General features: G+C 44.1%; 1 protein-coding gene across 5 annotated transcripts in view; it reads left to right on the top strand.

Moving 5' to 3' along the window:
* Nucleotides 1-21,199, top strand: part of RHOBTB1 (Rho related BTB domain containing 1) — a 197,479-nt gene extending 176,280 nt beyond the window's left edge. For all 5 annotated transcript variants that reach the window (XM_078150728.1, XM_020998186.2, XM_020998182.2 and 2 more), the window contains 5 exons: nt 479-597; nt 5,377-5,527; nt 13,850-13,938; nt 17,135-17,240; nt 18,873-21,199. In XM_078150728.1, the coding sequence (XP_078006854.1) occupies nt 479-597; nt 5,377-5,527; nt 13,850-13,938; nt 17,135-17,240; nt 18,873-19,042 (635 nt within the window). In that variant the 3' untranslated portion in view covers nt 19,043-21,199. The remainder of the gene's footprint in view (nt 1-478; nt 598-5,376; nt 5,528-13,849; nt 13,939-17,134; nt 17,241-18,872) is intronic.
* The last annotated feature ends 3,749 nt before the right edge of the window (nt 21,200-24,948 follow it).

Here is a 24,948-nt window from a genome sequence, read left to right as displayed (position 1 = left end):
TTCACAATTTTGGTTCAGTTGGAAATCTGTATTCATAGGCAAAGCTCAATTATGTTTTTAACCATTGATCACTTGGCCCTCCTAGCTTGGTTATCTTTGAAAAGTAACAGAATATAATGGGCCCAGGTGAGAGGGGACTTGGAATAGAATCAGTAAATGTGGCAGGCAACCTTGAGTGGCTGTTCAAGGGCTGGATTTGGAATTAGAAGACTGCAAATCCTGGCTTTGCCACTTCCTACCTCTGTGACCTAAGGCAAGACCTTACCCTCTTGGGTCTCAGTTTCCTCATCTACAAAATGAGAGGTTTCTCTAGAGGACTTGAAGGTCTTTCTCAGTTCTAAACCTCTGGATATGTGATCCTACAGTAGGGATAGCAAAGCCATCACAGGTTGGGGAAAGGGTTGTTGGACCCAACACCTCTTGTTTAAGCTATCCATCAATAAGGTGGACTTAGGATTTTGTTTCATTCCCAAAGCAGATGTGACATTTAAATTGGATGATGGGGTGATAAATGCCCACAAACCACTGCTTATCTGTAGCTGTGATTGGATGGCCGCCATGTTTGGAGGATCATTTGTGGAAAGCGCCAACAGTGAGGTACATATCTATTATAAAAGAAAAATTTTTATTATAATTTCTTTATAAGTTATAGGAGGATGAGAGGATTGAACACCATGCCATACAAGGATTGGTCGAAGAAACTGGGGGTGTTTAACTGAGAGAAGAAAACACTTGGGTGTAGGGTGATGGGGAGGATGCTTCCTTTATTTCAAGTTTAAAAGACTGGCGTGTGGAAGAGGGATTAGACTTTGGCACATCACAAATGCTTATTGACCTGACAACTTGACTTGAAATAGAAAAAAAAAACCTCTCCCCCACCCCCCAAAAAAGCCCCCACCTTTTTCAAAGTGAGGAGAAAGCAGTCACCTGTGCATAGGGCTCCTTGACCAAGCTGAGGGGAGGAGGGGCTGAAGGGAAGGACATTAGGTAGCCTCAAAGATTCTGTCCAGCTCTGAACCCTGAATCTGTGAACAGTTTAGTTTATGCAAAACAAGAAAGCAGCACACAGAACAGAAAGGGTTCTGGGGCTTCCATTACTGAAAAGTCTGGGCCTGCCAGTTGAGTCAGAGTGGCCAGCCTCCAGAGGCTGCCAGGGAGACTAAGGAGGGGCCCAAGATGGTCAAGGTCAAGCGTGTAGTTAGGAAGGAATGCCGTCAGAGCTGACTTCACAAATGCTAATCCTTTTATCCCCTCTCAGAACAGACTGAGATAGTCCTCAGATTAAGATGGTGCCAGATAGGACCAAAACAAGCATTTAACCAAGGAGATAGAGACCAGTTGTATGTGTCTGCTGAATAGTGTTTTCCTCTCCTAAAACAACAACAATAATAATAACAACAATAATAATAACAACAACAATAATAACTGACATTTGTAATGTGCTTTAACCTTTGCAAAAATATCTATTTTCTTATTTGAGCCCCATAATAATTCTGTGAAGAAGGTCTTATGCTCGGTATTATCCTCATTTTATAGATGGGGAATCTAAAGCATGGAGTAGTTAAGTGGCCTGCTTCTGGTCACCCCACTAGGAGGTATCAGAGGTGAGATTCAAGCTCAGGACTTTCTTGAACCTTCTTGACCATGCAGAGACTACCCTACAAAAAGACAAAACCTCCAGACAGCCGCAACTGGCACACCATTATATAGTCACCTTACCACCCGGAAAGGAAGACAGGCTGAATCATGTGTGTTCGGTGACTGTAGTGCCTTTACTTTGCCTGGTTCAATGGTTTCTAAACTTTATGTAGCAATGCTTCCCCCCATATCAAAAGATTGTGCCACTCCTCCCCACGCACACACATGTGCATGTACTCTTCTTATAATCCAGGCTGTGCTGGTGACGAAGAAAACACACACACACACACACACACACACACACACACACACACACACACACTCTCACACTCAAATTTGACTTTACTTCCATGTCATCACTGTCAGAGTCACTTTTGTTGACTTTTGATTAGAATTTTGTTTTCTCATAAAGTAAATCATTTATGTGGGAGTTGGGTCAGACAATATTTAATAACTTTGGCCATTGCTTTGTTCTGCCTCTCCTCTTCCCCTAGGGTCGTGTGCTCTCTAGGGGTTCTTGCCTCACGATTTGGAAAACTCTGGGTAATTAAGAATGTCCACATTCCATTTTCCTTTCTTACATTCTGGATCTCCTTTTCCACTCTTCCTTCCTGCTTCCCCTGTGGTGGTCCCATTGACTTCATCCCCTGGGCAAAGTTTAAAGTTGTGAGGGCTATAGTGTGGAGGGGCTGAGTGAGGAGAATCTTCCAAGTCACATCCTTCCTGTAACATCTTGCTTCCAAAGAATTAGAACTCTTTGCTAGTGACAATAGTTTCCTTAGAAAATCTCAGAGAATCAGTAAAGGAACTAATTCAGACAATCCATAGATTTAGTCTCCAAAATAATTATTATTGTTGTTGTTGTTATTATTATTATTATTATCTCATTTTCATTTTGTATATACTTGTGTATCTATGTACAAACTGTATCCTCCAGTGGAATGATGTTCTTTGAGAGTAAGAGATTGTTTTACTTCTGTTTTTGTATCCTGTATACCTGGCATGTAGGAGACCCTTAGTAAATGTTTATTGATTGATTAATTGATTCGGCTGAGCAGCAAAATACAAAATAAATCCACAAAAAAAATGAGTGTTTTTACACAGAACTAACAAAAAAAACCAGCTGTAAGTGATAATATGAGAAATTCCATTCAGAATAATTGCAAAATGAACAAAACATCAAGGACAAGACACATTGAGGACTCACTTAGACACAGCTGCCAAAGGCACTTCATTGAAAGAGAGGAAGACATGCATGGAGAGGTACTTAATGTTCATTGTTGGGTCATGCCAACTTAGTAAAAATGGTGATACTAAATAATTCACAGATTGAGTGCTATGCCAACTAAACTACCCCAGGAAACATTTGCTAGGACTAGATTGCGTAGTCAGAATCAGAGCCTTCACTCAGTGGAAAGGAGCAGGTATATGTGTTAAAGGTGAGGCTTCTATTTTCAGAGAAGGAGGGGAGGGCAGGGCAGAGCCGTCACTTAAGGACTCATTGACTGATTGAGCGTAGTGAGTCAACCTGTGTACTTGTCCTTCATCCCAGATCATTTTTATTTCAGAATTTCCTGGTGAAGCTACAGTTTTTACAAACAATTAAAAGTCTATTTTTCCATAGCATTATTAGAAATGATATCAGGTTAACCTAATACTAAATGGAAAAACAATGTCCTTCTTGGTATGCTTTTAATGTTTTTTCAAAATTGTTTAATACGTTGGAAGATGCTGTATTTCACTTATATTTTTCTCATTACTTTTAATGTAGCAGTAAGCATAATTCTCTCCCCAGAAGCACTCAGCACACGGGGTTCATTAAAAACACATACCCAGATTGTAGTAAACAATGCTCTGGAGGGGAATGCTTCCTCACTCACGTGAGACCATTTCAGATTATGAGCCTAATAGTCTGAGTTGATCTTTGCAATTAAAATGATAACACAACAAAACCTGAATATGTAAAATATGGTACGGTTTTGACATGTGATATATAGTCTTCTTTTCTCCCTTTTTGTGGTCTTAAAATTTTAGTGCCTTTAATCATTTTCCCTGTGACCTTTCTCTTATTAAAAAAAAAAAAGACAAGAAACACACAGCTTATGTGACATTGTACACCCACAGTCCCCCCACCACACCAGGGGAAGGAGGCAAGCATATCCTGATCCTGGAGAACATTCATCCTTTTTTTTTTTTTCAAATGCTCCCTTCATTCAGTAGAATGCACATTTTAAAAATCCAATTCCTAGATAAGTATTTGACTCCCTCCCGACTTTTTCCTTAAAAGATGCTAAAAATAGCATCTTGGGGCTTTTAAAGTTAATTCTAAAGTTTGGAACCAGAACAAGAGCCTTGAAAAATCAATCCCGGGAAGGAAATGGGTTCCACAGTGCATTCAGTTTCTCTCACTTGCGATAGCGGGCCACACATCCTGCCTGCTGTAGCTGAGGAAGACGCTGGTGCTTACCATGGCAGAACGATGATAGATTTGTGTGGAGCACAGAGGCAAGGACAGGTCACAGGCCCAGGCGGACAGACGTCAGCACCCAGTGGGGACCAAGAGAGCACAGGGCAGCACCACTTGCTGGCGTCTGTCATCACGTGCTGCCTGGAATGATTTGTTTTAGTCTGTGAGATGGGGGGAGAAGGGAGAGCCAGCCGAGGTAATTTTAGCATCTTCTTTGTGATGGACACATTCGCTTTATTTTTCTTGGAGAAATGTCCCAGGATACACTCCTAACAAAAACATACAAAGACACAACATTTGAAGGATTGCTTCCCCAGCTGGGTTGCCCTGGGAGGCGGCTGATTCTGCTGTCGTGCACAACAGCTGCAGCAGCACGCTGGTGGGAAGGCCACCGGATGGGCAGTGGAGGGCTCTTTCTGCCTATGTGATCTTGGGCACATCCCTTCCCTCTGTTTGGCCCTCAGTGACTGGACCAAGTGACTTCTCAGGCCTCTTCTAGCTCCAAATCTGGGCTGTCAGAAGTGCTGGTCTGCCCCCAAAGTTTAGTTCAGCTCATAGCTGAAATTTCAAGAGAGATGTTTTTGTGGTTAAGTTTGATAAAATCCAATCATTTTGTATCCCCTATGCTGGAACATGGTAGGCATTTAATGAATGTTTCATGACTGACTGAGACTCATAGATTTTTAGAGCTGGAAGGGATCCTCTATACCATCTAGTTGATTCTTCTCCCCCATTTTGCAGATGAGAAAATTGAGTCTGAGAGATGTCAGGTGATGTATCCAAGGTCACAAAGATAGTAGATAAAAGAATGAGGATTTGAACCCAGGTCCTCAGACTCTGAATCTAGCATTCATGGAGTCCTAGATATGGAGCTGGGAAGGCCCTCAGAGGCCAACCCTCCTCGTTTTATAGAAGAAGAAATTCAAGGTCATGCATCCAAGCTGAGATCTGAGTACATCCTCTAATCCCAGAGCCCACTTTCCACTGTATTATTCCCTCTGGGACTTGTTTTCCTCTCCTATAAAATGACAGAGATTCAGTCCGATCCTGCTTTGGCCATAGCACTTGTCCCTGGGGTCCCTGGAGACATTGTCTGTTTGCCCAAGAGATGGCTCATCTTTAAAAACAAAATCGTAATAATGTGAGACTTCAGGGTTTCGCCAGCAGATGCCTGGGCCTTGCTGCTGCTCGAGGCCCAAGCCGAGCAGCATGAGAGCAGACGGGCCCCGCTCAGCAGATGGACACCCTCAGCCTCTGCCTTGTCTTTCCAGGTAGCCTTGCCCAGTATCAACAAGCTGTCAATGCAGGCCGTGCTGGATTACCTGTACACCAAGCAGCTGTCGTCCTGCTTGGACCTGGACACACTTGAATTAATTGCCTTGGCAAACAGATTCTGCCTGCCTCACTTGGTTGCTCTTGCAGGTAAGCTTTCCACCTCCCCAGGGTGGGGTAGGGTGGAACATCCATAGTAGCCTGACTATTTCAGTCCTTACTCTTAGCAGTCTTGACATGTGATGTATACTCTTCTCCCTTTTTATGGTCTTAACATTTTAGTGCCTTTAATCATTTTCCCTGTGACCTTTCTCTTATTTAAAAAAAAAAGAGGAACACACAGCTTATGTGACATTGTACACCCACAGCCCCCCCCACACACACATACACATACACACACCAGGGAAAGGAGGTAACATTCATCCTTCTTTTTTTAAGTTCCCTTCATTCAGTAGAATGCACATTTTAAAAAATCCAATTCCTAGATAAGTATTTGACTCCCTCTCAGCTTTTCCCCTAAAGGATGCTAGAGTAGGAACTGAAATAATTGTGAACACACGTACTCCTGGAATAGGCCCAGGAACCCTTTCCTCAGCAGCCCAGAGCTGTCCCTTCTGGTATCCCCAGGATATGCCAGAATGCTTCTGGGCCTGGAAGATTGTCCTAGAGGTGGCCTTGGGGTCTCAAAGGCCACTTCTGGAGGACTGCAGGCTCAGTCTGATGGAGCCCGGGCCCCACCGAGGTCTCAGTTTCTAGGGTGAAGGCAGGTTTATTATCCAGTTTGCCCCAGAAGAATGAATTGTTCGGCCACATCAGCCCCCCAAAACCATATCATCAGGTTAAAGAGAGTCTGAGAGGTCTGTGAGTAGGACAGAGTGACACAAAATGTAGATGGAATGTGGGCCAGATTCCTTATGAGGTCCTAGCCTATGAGTTAGAGTGTTTATGGGGTCATGGAAAGTGGTTTGGATTCCTTATGGGATCACAGAACATGGGTGGAAGTTCTTCTGGCATCATGGAATGTGGGCAGATCACTGATGGAGGCATGTATGTGGAGGGAAACATAATTCAACAAATCCCGACTGCACACCTATACTATGTCAGGTACCGGAGCACCCAAGTGGCATGGTGGGTGAGGTGCTGGGGCCTGGAAAGACTCGTCTTCCTGAGTTCAAATCTGCCCTCAGACACTTACTAGTTGTGTGATCCTGGACAAGTTACTTTAACCCTCTTTGCCTCAGTTTCCATTTCTGTCAAATAAGCTGGAGAAGGAAATGACAAACCACTCCAGTATCTTTGCCAAGAAAACCCCAAATGGGGTCACGAAGAGTCAGACACAACTGAGAAACAACTGAACAGCGATGACAGAAAAATGCCAAGTAGTAGGCATCCACATCAACCACTCAAGCATCAAGCATATATTAAACGCCTGGTGTGTGCTAGACACTGTTCTAGGCACCAGGCATATGAAAGAGTCAAGAAGCATTTATTAAGTGCCTACTGTGTGCCAGGCACTTGCTTGATACTGAAGACACGAATGCAAAAATAAACATGGTGTCTGTCCTCATGGACCTCAACCGAAAACTAAACAAAGTCCCTGCCCTGAAGTGTACTTCGGAGTTATGTGTTCCCAGTTAAGTAAAATATGAGGTAAGAAAGTATTACATCATCAAATCGAGTAAACGTACCTATTGTTAGGTACTATTGTACGCCTATCTCTAACACAGATTTTGAGAGGAAATTAGATGAGGCATGGCCCCTGCCCTCCTGAAACTTATAACAAGTAAAGGTAACTTTTTTTTTTACGAGCCCTGTCATTCTATTGGTATAGAGAATTCCCCGGGAGTGAATTCCTTCCACCAGTGCAGATCACCACCTCCTGCTCTGCAACTCGCAGAGAGTTGCCTTGGAGCACCAAGAATTGAAGTGACATGGCCAGGGTCACACAGCTAGCATGTCAGAGATGGGCCCTGAACCCAGGCCTTCTGCCTTTCTGCCAGTGCTCTGTGCATTAAGCCACACTGCCTCTCCCGAGATACTCTAAAGCCCAGTAGTGTATAAGTGTATAGAGAGTTGAAAATTGACGTGTGAAAGGGAAGGTCATCCCAGTGGGGGGAGGCGTCTCCAGTAAGCCTTCAACGAGGAAATGAGCCCTGAGTGGGGTTTCAGAGGGTGAGTAAGTTGGGAGCTCAGAGGCAGTCTAGCCCAACTCCCTCATTTTACAGATGACAAAACTGAGGCTCAGAGAATTCAAGACTAGCCCAAAGTGGTATCGGAGGTAGGACCAAAACTAGTGTTCTTGTCACTGTCCTTTGCTACTTCCAGTCGGGAGCCACTGGACGTAATTGTGCTAGAGTAGTCTGAGAAGATCTGTGCATAAGAGAGAGGCCTCTGCAGCATGAAGGATGGATTGGAAAGGGAGATCTGCAGAGGAGACAGTTTTGCAGTAGCCCTGGTTGAGGGGCAGGGAGAGAGGGAATCAATAGGACCTGGTAACCAATTGGAATTAGAAGGGAGGCAGAAAGGTAGCAGTACCCACAAATATTACAGAAGAAAAAAGGCTTAAGCCTAGCCCCAAATGACCACCCATCTCAGCCTTCTAGTCGTGAGAATGGTGTGCCATGAGAATGACAGGATCTTGCACACAGTAGGTGCTTGATAAATGTTTATGAAATGGAGCTGTCTTGATTCAAATACAGTACTGAAGGAAAACTTGTTCCCAGAGAACTAACTGTAAGCAGAATGGATGAAATGTTTGCCAAAACACGCTAAGTAGCCAGATTGTAAAGTGAGCAAAATGAAGAGGTGGCCAGGAGCCTCCCATCTCCCTCCCAGGCACCCTCCCCACACTCTACTGTGGATTCACCCTCCTCATATCTGTATTGTCTATAGGGTGCCATAAATGCCTTCATGTCTCTCAGCAATGCAAGTTCAGTGAATGTTTGCCGAGGCTCAAGACAAAAAGGCCTGATTACTTAGAAGAGAAGAGATGGGAATACTGGATAGAGGGAAATTCGCTCCCCAGAAAAGAGATGGAAATTCAGAATGAGAAAAGCTTGTGCTTTAAGGCAGAGGTTCTTAACCTTCTCGTGTGTCCTGGACTGCTCCGGCCATCTGGGGCCCCTGATGGAGTGAGCCTCTTTTCACAATCGGGCTTTTAAATGCACACAGTAAAATAACTAGGATTACAAAGGAGGTGTTGAAATACAATCATTTCCTTTTTTTAATATAAATTTATTTATTTTTAGTTTTCAACATTCCCTTCCACAAGTTTTTGACTTCCAAATTTTCACCCCCTCCCCCCCTTCCTCCCACCCCAAGATGTCATGCATTCTGAATATCCCTTCCCCATGTCTGTCCTCTCTTCTATCTCTCTCCCCTTCTCTTATCCCCTTACCCTTCTATTTTCCTGTAGGGCAGGATAGACTTCTGTACCCCATTTCCTATATCTATTTCCCAGTAGCATGTGAAAACATTTTTTTTAAACATATGTTTTTAAAACTTTAGGTTTCAAATTTTCTCCCTTCCTCCCTCCCCACCCACCCTCATTGAAAAGGCAAGCAACTCAATATAAGTTGTACATGTGCAGTTATGCAAAACACTTCCATAGTAGACATGTTGTGAAAAACTAACTCTATTTCCCTTAATCCTATCCTGCCCTCCCATTTATTTTATTCTTTCTTTTGATCCTGTCTCTCCTCAGAAGTATTTACTTCTGATTACCCCTTTCCCAATCTGCCCTCCTCTCTATCATCCCCCTGCTCTCTTGTCCCCTTTCCCCCTATTTTCCTGTAGGGTAAGACAGATTTCCATACCCAATTGAATGTGTATTATTCCCTCCTTAAGCCAAATCCTATGAGAATAAGGTTCACTCATTCCCTCTCACCTTCCCCTGTTTCCCCTCCACTGTAAGAGACTTTTCTGTTGTTTTTTTTTGTGAGATAATTTACCCCATTCTACCTCTCCCTTTCTTCTTCTCCAAGTATAATCCTCTCTCATCCCTTAATTTTATTCTCCAGATATGACCCCTTAATCTTCAACTCACCCTGTGCCCTCTATCTATCTATCTATCTATCTATCTATCTATACATACATTAATTTTTTTCCTCCAACTACCCTAATACTGACAAAGGTCTCATGAGTTATAAATATCATCTTTCCATGCAGGAATGTAAACAGTTCAATCTTAATAAGTCTCTTATGATTTCTCTTTCCTGTTTACCTCTTCATGTTCCACTTGAGTCCTGTATTTGAAAGTCAAATTTTCTATTCAGCTCTGGTCTTTTCATCAGAATGCTTGAAAGTCCTCTATTTCACTGAATGACCATTTTTTCCCCTGAAGGATTATACTCAGTTTTGCTGGGTAGGTGATTCTTGGTTGTAATCCTATCTCCTTTGCCCTCCAGAATATTATATTCCATGCCCTGGTCCTTTAATGTAGAAGCTGCTAAATCTTGTGTTATCCTGATTGTGTTCCACAGTACTTGAACTGTTTCCTTCTGGCAGCTTGTAATATTTTCTCCTTGACCTGGGAACTCTGGAATTTGGCTACAATATTCCTAGGAGTTTTCCTTTGGGGATCTCTTTCAGGAGGAGATCTGTGCATTCTTTCAATTTCTATTTTGCCCTCTGGTTCTAATATATCAGGGCAGTTTTCCTTGATAATTTCTTGAAAGATGATGTCTAGGCTTTTTTTTGATCATGGCTTTCAGATAGTCCAATAATTTTTAAATTCTCTCTCCTGGATCTATTTTCCAGGTCAGTTGTTTTTCCAATGAGATATTTCACTGTTTTCTAATTTTTCATTCTTTTGGATTTGTTCTACTGTGTCGTGATTTCTCATAAAGTCACTCTTCCAATTGCTCTATTCTAATTTTTAAGGAAGTATTTTCTTCAGTAAGCTTTTGGACTTCCTTTTCCATCTGGCCAATTTTGCTTTTTAGGGCATTTTTTCTCCCATTGGCTTTTTGGACCTCTTTTGCCATTTGGGTTAGGCTATTTTTTAAGGTGTTATTTTCTTCAGTATTTTTTTGGGTCTCCTTTAGCATCACTCTCAGTTTTTCCTCTACTTCTCTAACTTGCTTCTCAAAATCGTTTTTGAGCTCTTCCATGGCCTGGGACCAATTCATATTTTTCTTGGAGGCTTTGGATGTAGGGGCTTTGACTTTGTTGTCTTCTTCTGGTTGTATATTTTGGTCTTCTTTTTCACCAAAGTAAGATAATATAGTCTGACTCTTTTTGCCTGCTTGCTCATGATCCCGGCCAATTACTTGAGTTTTAAACTCTTTGTTAAGGTACGAATCTGCTTCCAATGTGGAGAATGTACTGTCCCAAGCTTCGGGGTTTGTACAGCTGTTTTCAGAGATACTTGTAGGGACCTGTAAATTTTCAGTTCTTCCAAGGTGGTATGATAAGGGGCAAGGTGTTTACTCCTTTCCTGGCCTGCGACTACAAGTACTCCTTTCTGTCCTGTAACTGTGAGGAGGGGCTTCTCTCCGCAATCACTACAAGCTCCACCAAGCCAGCGCTCCTCCTCCCCCCAGCACCGCTGCCCAGAACTGTGGCCCAGATCCAAACATGGGCAAAGGAAGAGATTCCTGCCTCAGCACTGGCAAAGAGATCCCTGCAATCCCTCTCTGATCAGTCACTGGATTCCCCCTCAGTCTGTGGGCCAGAAGCTCGGAAGCAGCTGCCCCCCACAGGGCCACGCTCTTGGGGAATGGAGCTGAAACCCCGCCTTCCTTTCTCAGGCACAGAAACAGACTTTTCCCACTGACCTTCTAATTTGTCTTTGGCATTGGTGGATTGAGGAGTCTGGAAACCTCCACAGCTGCCCAGATTCAGTCCTCTGAGGCCTGCTCCAGGTTTGCTGCAGCCTGGCGCCACGTGCGGCCTGTGCACCCACGCTGTGCTGCGCTGCGCTCCCAGCCTGGCACGACACACCTTTCTGATCAATCATCCATGTTGTCTTGGGCTGGAAATTTGTTTCACTCTGTCTTTTTGCGGGTTCTGCTGCTTCAGAATTTGTTTAGAGCCATTTTTTATGAGTATTTGGAGGGCTTTGGAGGAGAGCTCAAGCAAGTCACTGCTTTCACTCTGCCATCTTGGCTCCGCCGAAATATAGTCATTTCCAAAAAATTGTTTTTAAGTTCCCCAAGTTAAGAATCCTCAATTTAAAGAGATGGAAGGAGATGAGACATTCCAAGCCAAAGTGGGGCAAAAGATTGGGATTGAGACAAAATTCCAGTTTTTTAGTTGCTTGGCAACAACATAGAAATTCTGCTCCTGAATGGTCCCAGGGAGCATTCATTTAGTCGATTAGATCTCTCTTCCTGGTGAATGAAGGTCTCACTGAGCTTTATGGAACAAGAGGCTTTGTATTTGGTTGATTCATTTATCCAGCCTTTAGGACAGGTATAGGAGGCCCTACACTTCAACTCATTACCTCTCCCCCTTGAAAAACACCCTCCTTTCCTTCGAGAGCCCCTCCATTCTTACTTTTTGCCACCAAAGAGTCATCCTTGTATCTTTGCTCATCTTTACCCCCCCCCCCCCGCCCCAATCCACTAAGTAAGTTTTCACATTCATTGTAACCACTGTGTTTGAGGCCCTCATTACCTCTTGCTTGGGACTGCTCAAGTAGCTTCCTGATTGAGCTCCAGTCTCTCCCCTCTCCACACAGATGGCAGATTGATCTTTCTAAAGTATTTGTCACTCCTGTGCCCAAGAAGCTTCACTGGATTCTCGTTGCCTTTTGGGTAAAAGATATACTCCTGAATTTGGCATTAGAAGCCCTTTACAATCTGGCACCATACTATTTTTTCCACGTCAATTAAACGTTATTCCTCCTTGCACTTTGTGCCTCAGCTAACCTGGCCAACTTGTTCACCATATGTGACTTTCCATCTCCCACCACCTTTCCTTTGCTCAGGCTGTGTCCCATGTCAAGAATGCTCTGCCTCTTCACCTCTGCCTCTTGGTACCTCTAATCCCCTTTAAACTCAGTTCAGGTGCCTAATCCTTTAAGATGCCTTTCCTGAGCCCCTGAGTGGATCATACCCTGCCCAATCATGGTCAATTTATTTTGTATTAACTCCTGTGTATTACTTGTGGCCACATTGTAATCCCCTGGTATAATGTAAATTTCTTTGTGTCTTACTTTTGTGCTTGAATTCCCAGCACCTGACAAATAGGGGACCCTTAGAAAATGCTTCTCGAAGAGGAGTATTTAGGTGATGTAAAAACAAAAGATCAATAAAAACAAGTAAATGTTTTTAATTGATTTCATATATATACACACATATCTATAATCAATTAAAAAACATTTACTTGTTTTCATTGATCTTTTGTCTGTGTGAATGTATATGTATGTAAAATGAGGAGACTGGACCCTTTCAGCCTGAAATTTAGGAGCCTGTGATCCTATGCCTGAATGTCCATCATGGACCTTAGAACTCTCTAAGATCCTTAGGTTGAAGACGCCAATCTATGTTAGTAGATGAAATTCCTCCCAGGGAGCTGCCCACACTGAAGTCACAAGTCCAGTGGGGGAGGGGGAACAACATGGTCAACTTGTCCGGTGCCAGGAGTGGAGAAAGAAGTGTGAGTTGGCAGCAGCCTGCTGGAGAGTGTGAAGGGTCCTCCAGCGGTTGGCTGCCACCCAGATGTGAGAACCAGCATATTCTCACGTGTCATTGCTGCTACTCAGAAGAGGCCTGAGAGCCTTAGCTGAGGCGGGTCACGGGCAAGCAACTGGACATGGAGTTGGCAAAGCCACGTTTGAATCTTCACTTTAACACTTCAGCTGCACAGCTGTCAATAAGTCCCTTTGCTTTTCTGAGCCTCAGTTTCCTCACCTGGAATGTCTACCTCACAGCAAAGCTATCAATCAAAAGTTGTAGGTGCTGAGGATACAATAACAATGAGAATTAGACAACCCCTACCCTCAAGGAGCTTAGGTTCTACTGAAGAAGAAAAAAATACTGTGCACAGATAGTGATAATGATGACATTTATATAGTACCTACTATGTGCCAGGCATTGTACTAAGCACTTTGCAATTACAGTCTTATTTGAGCCTTACAACCACTCCAGGAGGTAGGTACCATTAAGATGCCTGTTCTATTTATTATTTGTTTTTGCTTTGTGAACTTTTTATTTCCAAATTCTCTCCTTCCCTCCACCTATAAAGAAAACAAGAAATATGTTACCCCTTCATTATACATATGAAATATGATCTCTTTTACAGCTGAAGAAACTGAGGCACACAGGGGTTAAGTGACTTGCCCAGGGTCACCCAGCTCGTAAGTGGATTGTCACTGGTCCAGCACTGTGTCTCATGCACCACCTAGAGGCCAGATGTGTAATGTGCTTTGCAAACCTTGGAAGCTCTCCAGAGATGTTAATGGTTGATTCTTCTGGTCCCAGAGCTGCAAATAGCACTCACCTGTCCCGCCTCTTCTTTCTCCCTCAGAGCAGCATGCAGTGCAGGAGCTGACCAAAGCGGCCATGAGTGGGATCGGCATCGATGGGGAAGTGCTATCCTACTTGGAGCTGGCCCAGGTTTGTCACCGTTAGCCTTTCACTTTTCCCACGCTCTCCTCCAGTGGTCACAATGCTCTTCCAACATCCCATCCCTGCATCTGACCAGATAAAGATGTCACCACTCAGTCCCAGAGGGTAGCACCCTGTATCTGCACACAGATCTGAGCTGTGTGATGCAGGCCAAGTCACTTTACCCTGTTTGCCTCAGTTTCCTCATCTGTAAAATGATCTGGAGAAGGAAATGGCTAATCAGTGTCTTTGCCAAGGGAATCTCAGATGGGGTCACAAAGAGTCAGAAATGACTGAACACTACCACCTGAGGGGGGGTGATTTGAACTCTAATCTTTCTGGCACCAGGTTATACCACTGGGCCTCCAAATTGCATGTACCCTACAAGCCTTCATCACAAAAGTACAGGGCTAAAGCACATACATTCTGGCTCTTGTCCAGTTTGAAGTTTGTTTACTGACAGAAATCCCAGCTGTCTAAAATGGGGAAGGTGTGGTTTGGAAGGATGGGGCAATCTTAAGCTTTAGAAGTAGGAAACACCTTCAAGATCCTCTCACCCAACCCCCTCATATCATGGATGTAGAAAGGTGGGGATGGGGTGGGGAAGGAAGTTCTTTTTCCTTGGGTCATGTAGGTAGTAAGCAGCAAAGTCAGCCCTGGCTCCAACCCCAGCCCCAGGCCCCTTTGTCCCACACAATTATGATTCTCTTGGACAATTAATACAATTTCTGGCTACTTACCCCTTTGGTCTGTTTGCTGGGCCATTTCTAGGGGGAGAAAAAGATCCTAGATCCTGCCTTCCCAAATCCCTGCTCCTATGCCATCAAACACCTCCCTAAATTGTTATATGTTTGCTGGATAAGAAGGAAAATGTTTGGACCTTAGAGTGATTGATCCAATTTGTCATCCCCCAGGCCAGGTTTGGCAGTGAAATTTTTGTTAAGAAAAGGCTACATTAAAAAAAAAAAGGTTAAAGTCAAGTAATTGAAGGAACATAATACTGTGTTTAAAGCAGAAAAGAGGGAAAATCATAACTTGAAAAAAAAGCTCAATTTTAGAGGTAGATGGAAGAAAGTGTAAACCTGAGGTTAGAACTTTAAATGTGAATGGATTAAGTTAATTCAATAAAAAAGTAACAAAACGAGTAAGAAAACAAAAGAAAAGTCTCCATTTTCTAAAACAGATTAGTGTCTTATGGGCTTCTCCCCATACATCCATTCATTCAGTAAGCATTTCTTGAGAATGTATTGTGTTCTGGGTACTTAGGCAGAAACCAAATCTGCCCTCAAGAAGCTTACATTCTCACACCCCATCCAGCATGGGACCTCAAACATACCATTGCTGGAACTTCCTTAAAGGAAAATTGGAACTTCTAAATGCTGACATTAGTAAGTGGCCCTGTGTTAGAAACAGCCAGGAGATACAAAGCATAGAGCTGTGGACTTTGAGTCAGGAAGACCTGGGTTCCAATCCTGCCTTGGACACTTCTTAGATTATGTGACTCTTGGCAAGTCACTTAACCCCTCTCTGCCTCAGTTTCTACAACCGTAACATAGGGGTAGTGATTTTTTGTTATTGTTGAGTTGTTTCAGTCATGTCTGACTCTGTGACCCCATTTTGGGTTTTCTTGGTGAAGACACTGGAGTGGTTTACCATTTCCTTCTCCAGCTCATTTTACAGATGAGGAAACTGAGGCAGTGAAGTGGCTTTCCCAGGGTCACACAGCTAGTAAGTATCTGAGGCCAGATTTGAACTCATGAAGATGACAGCACTATTTTCTGAGTCACCCAAGTTTGTAACCTCATTTTCATCCTCAATGATGTCACTCGAACTCACCTCACATTTCCAATCTCTTACCAAGTCTTGTCATTTTTACTTCCCAACATCTCTCATATACATCCCTTTTCTCCCTGCTCAGACAACCACCACCTCTTGCCTGGACTGTTGCTTATTGATGTCCCTGCCTCGGTTCTCCCCCTTCTCCAATTTATCCTCCATTCAGCTGCCAGGATGGTTTTCCTGAAGCATTGATCTGCCCATGTCACCTCCCTCCCAGCCATTAACCTCCAAGGGTCCCCTATCACTTACCCCAGGGTCAAAGAGAAGGTCCATCATTGGGCATTTAAAACTCTTCATAATTTGCCCCCTTCCCCTCTTTCCATTCTTGTATTTTACTCCCCTCCATCCAGTCCATCATCCAACTACACTGGCCTCTCTGCTGCCCCTCTTAGAAGGCGTTTCATCATCTCCTGACTCCATGCCTTTGCAATGCCTGTCTCTCATACCTGGAATGCTTTCCCTCCACCTCTGCCTCAGTTTCCCTGGCTTCCCTTTTCACAGGAGGCCTTTCTGGTCCTCCCAGCTCCTAGTAACTTCCCTTTTCACATCACCATTCATCTACTCTGTATATGTCTTGTATGTAAATGAGGAGGAGGAGGATGGTGGTTAATTCTGTGTTCTCACCCCCATTAAAAGGTGAGCTGCTTAAAAACAAGGGTCCACGAATTTGCCTTTCTTTGTATCTCTAGCATGTAGCACATTGCGCTTAAAATACGCTTGTTGTCCAAATGGAATCTAAATCCCAAATACAAAAGAAGAAGCCTCTTTTTCTAGACCCTCAGTAAGAATCCCCATGGTGCAGGTATTAGGAGGAGAGCACCCAAGTAGGACTCCTGGCTTTGTCAGTGACCGACTCAAGGAGCTTGGGCAATGACCTCCCTTCCTATCTCTCTAGGCTTCAGCTCCTCCCCACTCCCCTCCCATCCCAAGAAAATTAGGGGGTTGGATTTGCTGCTCTTAAAGGTTGGAGCCAATGATCTGGCCTTCTAGCCACCCCCTCTGTGGCTTTTCCCAGTCTGTTTCCTGTACCTTCTCACCTCTGGGAACCTTCCACTCCTTGCAAGGCTCAGCTCAGTCGTTCCTTTGTACATGCAGCCATTCCTGCTCCCCCAGCCTCACAATGCTGCTCCCCTACACAGAGACTTTGCTTTTATATTTTTTAACTTGGTCCTCTAGGAGAATGTAAGCTGTATGAGGGCAGGGATTGTATCCTCAGAGCTTAGCCCCTGACCTATAGTCATTGGAAGTCAATGAACCGAATGTTCCCCGAACAACAAAGCCTTTCCCCCACTTCCCCAGCTCACCCCTTCCTTCTTTGTGCCCAGACTTCAGGGCACTGAGTGACCTTTTCCTCTCCTCCCCACAGTTTCACAACGCCCATCAGTTGGCGGCATGGTGCCTTCATTATATCTGCACCAACTACAACAGTGTTTGCGCCAAGTTTCGCAAGGAAATCAAAGCAAAATCTCCAGGTGAGAAGCGATTGTCCAAGGGGCCCCAGACTCCTTGGTGGTGCCCCTGGTTCTTGGTGTCCTTGGAAAGGCAGCAGAGAAAACAGAGGAAGATTGCTGTGGGGCTGGCTGAGAACTCTCGGAGTCAAGATGCCCTTCCTTTCCCACTCCTTTCTTCCTTCCCTCCCTTCCTCCCTCCCTCCTTTTCTCTCTCCTGGAAGGGGACATGAGATTGGCCAGAAATAGTGTCTTCCTGGGAGAGTAAGTCCCAACTTCATATACACTTTTTCAAGAGAAATCAGCAGACACCAAGGTGCGGGAGCTTCATTATGCAGTCGCCAGAAGCCACGTGTGCTTTTCTAAGACATGGAGTCATACTGAATAGTACGGTGGCTCTAGATAAAGTTCCCATGACAAGTGCATGATGGGCATAGAGTCATCAACCTCTGGTGGTCCACAGGGGAGGAGCCACTCACGGCTCTAGAATCAGTCTGCCTTTCTCTGGAATCGCAGACTAACATTCATTTCCTAGACTCACAACCAGATTCTTTCTCTACCCCTAGGCTGTAACCCTCTAGACTCGCAGCCCAGATTTTATTTTATATTTGTGGCCTAGTGCATTTTCTAGACTCAGAACATGGCCTTTGTCCAGACTCAGGGGTTGGCCCTTTGGCTTTCTGCTCATTGCCCAGTGCTTCTAGAGACTTTCCAATTTTCTTTCTAGACCCATAGCCTGGCATCTTTTCTTGCCTCGCAGCAAAACACTTTTTCTAGACTCACCACACAATGGTTTTTCTAGTCCTCTCAAGGCCTCATATTTTTGATTTGCTCTTGGCCCTGTGCTATTTTGAGTCTCACCATCTAATGCTTTTACTAGACTTATCATCCAATCTTTCTCCCTCTGGTCTCATACCTAACATAAGACTTCCTCGAAACTTGTGACTTAGTGTTGTTGTTTTTTTCCCTAGACTTGCAGGTGGGCACTTTTTCTGGAATCACAGCCTGACAGTTTTTCTAGGCTCTCTGAATAACACTCTTTCTAGATTAACAACTGAAATTTTTAGCTTTTGGGTCCAGCACTTTTTCTAGACTCAACTTAATGCTTTTTTGAAGACTTATAACCCTGATCCTAATTCCAAGCCTAATCCTTTTTCTTGACTCACAGCCTAATAGTTTTTTGAAAACCTCAGCCCAATTCTTTTCCAGGCTTTCAGCCTGAAGATTTTCCTAGAGTTGCCACCCAAGTCTCTTTGTAGACTTGGCATTATTTCTAGACTCACAGTCCTAGCATTTGTTTCTAGCCTCATGACCTAGCAATTAATCTAAAAGCATAACCTAAGATTCCTTCCAGGCTCTTGGCTGGATGCTACTTTTTTTCTAGACTCACGGTCAAGAACTCTTTTTCTAGCTCCATAATCTAACACTCTTTCTAGACTAATGTTTTTTCAAGGTTCATGCCTTATCAACTAGCTCTCACCGCGCCTAGGCTCATGCCATAATACTCTTTCTAGACTTATTCACCCAACCCTTTGTCTAGGCTCTGGACTCTCTCCCTGGACACATGACCCACATTTTTTCTAGACCTCCTTTCTTGGGGTTCATCCAGCTCACAGTCTAACTCTCCTTCTCATTGTCTAATTCTCTGTCCACCAGACAATCAGGAATACTTTGAGAGACACCGCTGGCCACCTGTTTGGTACTTGAAGGAAGAAGATCATTACCAGCGCGTGAAGAAAGAAAGAGAGAAGGAAGACCTTACACTGAACAAGCACCACTCAAGACGGAAATGGTGCTTCTGGCACTCGGCTGCCACGGTCGCCTGAGTGAGCGAGGAGAGAACCCCAGGACAGACCCGCCCATCCCCCACCAACAGCAACAACCACAACAATACTGTAAAATTAGTCGTCGTCGTCGAGATGAGATGAAGGTCAGGTTTCAGGCACTGTTTGGACTCTCCATCTGTGCGTTTACCTTCCAGAAATAACAAAGCACAATCTCCCCAGAAATGAGCCTGGATGACCGACGCTGATGCTTAAACTTCATTCCTTCGACTAATATGTATATTTTTGGTTAAAGAGCGTGATAAACTTAGTCCATTATGACAATTTCTTTTTATACAGAAAATCCAGCATTCACATTTCAAATTCCAAATTGGAAAAAAATATTTTTATATGGTCTTGTGTATTTTGTTGAGACTAAAATACTATGTATTGCTTAATTTTACAGGCCACAAATTAACCACGAGGAGCCAGCCCCATAATTAAGTTGTAACTGTTGGCCCACAGACGGACTTGAACACTGAGGCATCATTACATAATGAGACAGTTATTCCCACAGTTGGAAGGAAAGAGTCAGAATGAAATTCCCCAAACTGTGAGTTAGGGAGTATTTAATCTTTGTCCTTCTAAGCAACATTGGTATAATCAACAAGTCAACTCCAGGAGCGGATATTTACAGTATTTGCTGTGTAAGTGGTAGTAATTATATGATTATATGTGCCATGTAAAATATAGTGATATCAAATATTCTGTTGTTGAAAGTGTCTAGATTCAAGAGGATAATCTTCATAATCGTTAGAAGGGCTTATTAAATCCCAGCATTATCCAGGGCCAACTCACTGATGGACCTGAATACAAAGAAAGAGAATTATGCTGTTAGTTTTGGGGTGGTTGCCATGGCTGCTGGGGTGGGGTATTCCTTGATATTTGCAGGGTCTCTGCATGTGTACTTTCTCTGTTGACTGGAATCAGACGCAGGGGACAGGGTCCATTCCTGGCCCTTGGCTCATTCATTCAGCGTGCTCACACCTCACCCCCCTGAGCTGGGTTGCTCTGTACTGCCCTTCTCCATGGATTCCCTTATGGAATTCAGTTCCTCTCTTTCATTCTTCCCAAGTAAAATTCATTCAGCCTCATCTTAAGAGTCAGGAAGCCTAGCATCTCTTCTAAAGGCTGAAGGCACCTGGGAAAGGGGGCATCTTATTGGAGACTAGGAGAGCTGAAGACTCACTGAGAACTCTACGGATTTGAAGCAAGTCCTTCATGAGTCAGGTGTGGCTGTTTTGCCAGTCTGAGCTGGAACAGAGGGTCAGGAACTTGGAAGCTTTTTAGCTGAGCAGTCTCCCACTGACATCTCCATAACGGAAATGACCAGCCCGTGTGAAACAGAATTCCAGGGACTCAGCTGCAGACCCACAATGGCCCTGGGTATGGCGGGGTCGGGACTCGTTCCCATTGTCGCTTGGCATGCTAACATGAAAGGACTCTTTTCTTTTTTTCATCCGAGGGTTATAAGAAGAGGCAGTTGAACACAAACCCCAGTGCTGCAGATCAGGAAAGGATTTCCAGATGACAGCCATGTGCATTTTTAAAATATATATATATATTCAAGTTAGAGATGGATATTAATCCTGGCTGTAGCAGCACCCCAGGGCAATGGAAACTGCTTAGCATTGGATGACATCAGGGACCCAAGCTTATAGGAGAGATTCCTTGAAAGACAATCGGAAGAGTATTTGGCACCCAACCCCAACCCTGGCAGTTTGCATCATCCCTTGATAAAGGAGATCTATAGAAAAAGAATGATACCTGCATGCGTGCGTAGTAGCTAATACATTATTGCTTTGGAGATGGGGTAGGCAAGAGGGAAGCAAGATTGGGAGGGTAAAAGCCAAGATGAGTAAACAATTAACATCTCTTCTGTCGCAGCAGTTGGGTTTTTAACAAAAATTGCTAGTCAGTTTTGTATAATCAAAGTTCTTGTTTGAATGTAATCTTGCCAAAACAAAACAAAAAACCAAGAACGGAGGGGGATGCCGGTGGCCCTGGGGGTATATGCAATAATCTCCACTTGACTTTGTTCTCAGCTGCTGAAACCAAGTGGCTGGTTCATTTGGTTAATGCTGGCTATGGCCTTCACCCTCGGTGGCGTTATTTTATGTTTTTTATTTCACAGAAAGCCAATAAAATTGTTTAGCTATAAAATAATGACTCCAGCTGTTTGGTTTGCCAAGGAGGCTCTGTATCTTGTGCCTATAAGGATAATAGCAGGGGTTGTAATGGTTGTAAAAGGTGACTCTGGATAAAGGGGGGACTGTGGCATGCCTGAAGTCCCATCTCCCTTCCAAGTGAGGGCCTTCTGGGAGCAGCCTAAGAGGATGGGATTCTGGCTCTCAGCTCGCTGTCGACTCTCTGCAGAAGAGTTACTTAGAGTTTTGGGTTTGGACCTCAGTGGTCATCTCAGTAAAGTCATCAGAGATGCAGAGAATGAGGATGCCTCTGGGTCCAGTCTAAGAGGTCTTGTTTGCATGGGGAATCAGTGGCAAAGGCAGACTGTAAACTTCAAATACATTGTAGAGTCCAGAAGACCTGAGTTCAAATCCTGCCTTAGATACTTATAGCTCTGACTTGGGACAAGTCATCGAAGCTCCCTTAGCCTCAAAAGTGAGGGAGTTGGAAGTGATGGCCTCTCCAAATCTGTGATCCTATGAAAGGGAGTTTTGATCCAGGTGATCGACATGAATTTGTTAAGGGCAAGGAATAGACCAAAATGATATAGCCTGCCCTCAAGGTGCTTACATTCCATACAAACAAACAACATATACCGAAAGCTCCACCCGGCCATGGCATGAAATGATGTTGGATAAGGGCCGTGAAGACAATCTATCACTCCAGAAATGAGGCAAATCATTTTCCCCTCCCCAATTTCCTGGTCTGAGGGGCTTGGATTAGAGACTCTCAAATGCCTTGGAGGTTAGGATGCTGCTATCCTGAGGTTGAGGGATTAGGGAATGCCTTTTGGAATCCATTCATTCAATAAGCAATTACTGAGGGTTTGCTGCACCCTGGGGATACAAATACAGAATGAACAAAAACAAAAATAGAGCACTTGCCTTCAGGGGGCTTCTTGTTGTACACACCTAAGTAGATACAAAAATAAACCCACAAATGTGGTTGGGGGGTCTGGGCAGAGTCCCAGAAAATCAAGGAGATTGTTTCAAAGGAGCTCATTGTGAAAGGAGCTTAGGATTTAGGCTCAGGGTTAGATAAGTCAGTCAACAGGCATTTGTTATGTGCCTACTATGTGCTAGACAATGTACTAAGTGCTGATACAGGGTTGGATCGATGTGGGGTCCCAACCCTAATTCCATATGTAATCCATTTGACCCCTAGGTAAAGTCAGAGAAATACCTGAGTTCAAAGCCAGCCTCAGACACCTTCTGCAACAGGCCTTGCCTGTTCTCCCAGAACGTAAGTTGCTGCCCCACATTCTCCAAATTTCTTTCTGCATTTTTTTTAGGGGAGGACAGCTGGGAGGTGCAGTAGATAGAGTGCCAGGCCTGGAGTCAGGAGGACCTGAGTTCAAATCTATCCTCAGACACTTACTAGCTGAGTGACCCTGGGAAAGTCATTTTACCCTATTTGCCTCAGTTTCTTCATCTGCAAAATGAGCTGGAGAAGGAAATGGCAAACCACTCTAGTATCTTTGCCAAGAAAACCCCAAATGGGGTCACAAAGGGTCAGACGCAACTAAAACAAGCGAACGATATCAACTTTTTTTTCTTATTTCCTGGTCTGTCTGTGTTGCTCCCTTCCTCACCCCCCAGGGCCAGGACAGTTTGACTTTCATCTCTCTGTCCCCCATACCTAGTGCCTGGAACATACAGCGTACATAATGAGTGCTTGTAATTGAAGCAAACCCCACCTTGTGCTGGCATCACCATCCCTTGAGTATACGTGGGGATGTATCCCGATGAATATGGCAGCTCAGATTGGCTACCCTCCACATACAGCCAAGGGCCAAGCAACAATGATTTCAGTTCGGTTTGGCGTTGGCTTTTCTCTTCCCTCAGAGGAATTTAACACTCCTAAAAATGTGATTCAGAGCTATGGAGCTGGCCTCATTTTCGGCGTCTACATGCGTTTAAGTACTAACAAAGCTTAAAAAAAAAAACGTCCCCTGCAGCTCATGGCCGGTGCACCACGGGAGCTGACTGAAGCACGCCCTCTAAACCTTACGTGGACTTTCTTTGCTCCAAAATGCTCATTGATGAAATTGTTTCATAATTCAATAATTTTGTTTCTTTGGGGGCATGCTGAGCTCTGCTTTTGCATGTTTTCCATTAGAATTATGGTGTCCTGCGCCACCCAAAATGTTTGGGCTTGGAAAGAAACCTTGAAGTGTAACCATGGGACCAGCCTCCCTTCCCAAGAACATTGCTAGAGGAAAGGGGAAAAAATGCTTTTCCCCTGAGCTGACTTTTAAAAGCACACGATGTCCCCAGAAACTGTGCCTGTCTTTGCTTCAGGCTATTTAGGCTCCTGGTCTTTTAGAACAGGTCCAATGAGGGCGGTGTATCAGAGACATACTTACAGGTGATGGAAAATATGGAAATGATAGAAATGATTCAGAAATGGATGACACTCAAGAGGATGCCAAGCAAGGCTGTGGCTCCCCCAGACACAGAGAGGAAGCAGCCTAGGGTGAGGTGAAAGAGGAGGGGAGTGAGCAGCAACATGCCAGCCCTGGCTCTAGCTGGCTTCTAAGGCTTTGTTTGTGCATTTTACACACTTTATCCCATTTAAGCCATCAGTCCACAAGCATCTATGCATTTATTCATTTATTATTTAACATTGCAACAGCCTAATGAGGGGAGAGTGTCACTGGTAGTATTAGCCCCATTTGACAAATGAAAAACTGAGACTCAGAGAATGAATGAAAAAGATTTAAGTGCATACTATGTGCAAAGCACTGGGGGCACAAATTCAAAATCAAGACAGCCCCTGCTGTCAACAGACTCATGTCCTAATAGGGGGAGGCATCCCAAGGTCACATAGCTAAACAACAGCAGAGGGTATAGAAGATACGGCAAATGTCCACAGTCGATACAATGCTGGCCATGCAGTCAAGAATGGCTGGAGAATCCTGCCTCTGACATTTATAACACCGTGACCCCGGGCAAGCTAATTAGCTTCTCCGGACCTCAGTTTCCTCATCTGTTAAAGGGAGGGGTTGGATTCTATGTCCTCTAATGTCCATTCAACTCCAAACCTCTGATCCTGTGAATTTCTTCCAAACATCTTCACACCCTTGTCTTAACCACTTAACTCTTACTCCCATAGTCAAGTCCACAAGCAGCCACTGAGCTACATTACAGGCACTGTGCTAAGTACTTTAGTACAAGGAATTTGCGTGAAATTGATGAAAATATAAGTAGTAGTGTCCCTGTTTTTCTAATGAGGAAACTGAAGCACACAAAGGTAGAGTTACTTGACCATGGATACAGAACTTATGAGAAGCAGATATCATTTTTAGTCCAAGTTTTCCTCATATCAGGGATAGTGCTATTCAACAGAAATACCTTGCTTCCACAGACCATAAGGCTTTGTCACATGGGCTCCCAGCAAAATCTTTAGGAGACACTGTAGCATGGACCACCTTTTTAAGTGTTATTAATTTTGATTCAGCAAGCACCTACTATGTATCAGGCACTGTGCTAGGCCCTGAGCGTACAAAAATAATAATGAAATAACTCCTGATCTCAAGGATCATTCTACTGGGGGAAACTACATGGACACAGATAAGGAAACATAATATATATATGAGTTATTTGGGGTGGGGATCAGAGCTTTAACAGGGGAAGGAGGGAGTCGGGAAAGACCTTTTTATAACAGGCAGCAATTGGATCTTGAAGGGAGCTGGGAATTCCAACGGGCAGAAGGGAGGAGAA

The sequence above is a fragment of the Phascolarctos cinereus genome, unplaced genomic scaffold, assembly GCF_003287225.1.
Source record: "Phascolarctos cinereus isolate Bilbo 61053 unplaced genomic scaffold, phaCin_HiC Scaffold_3;HRSCAF=262, whole genome shotgun sequence".
Classification (NCBI taxonomy): domain Eukaryota; kingdom Metazoa; phylum Chordata; class Mammalia; order Diprotodontia; family Phascolarctidae; genus Phascolarctos; species Phascolarctos cinereus.
The sequence above is the reverse complement of the archived record's forward strand: the minus strand, read 5'-3'. Positions and strand labels throughout refer to the sequence as shown.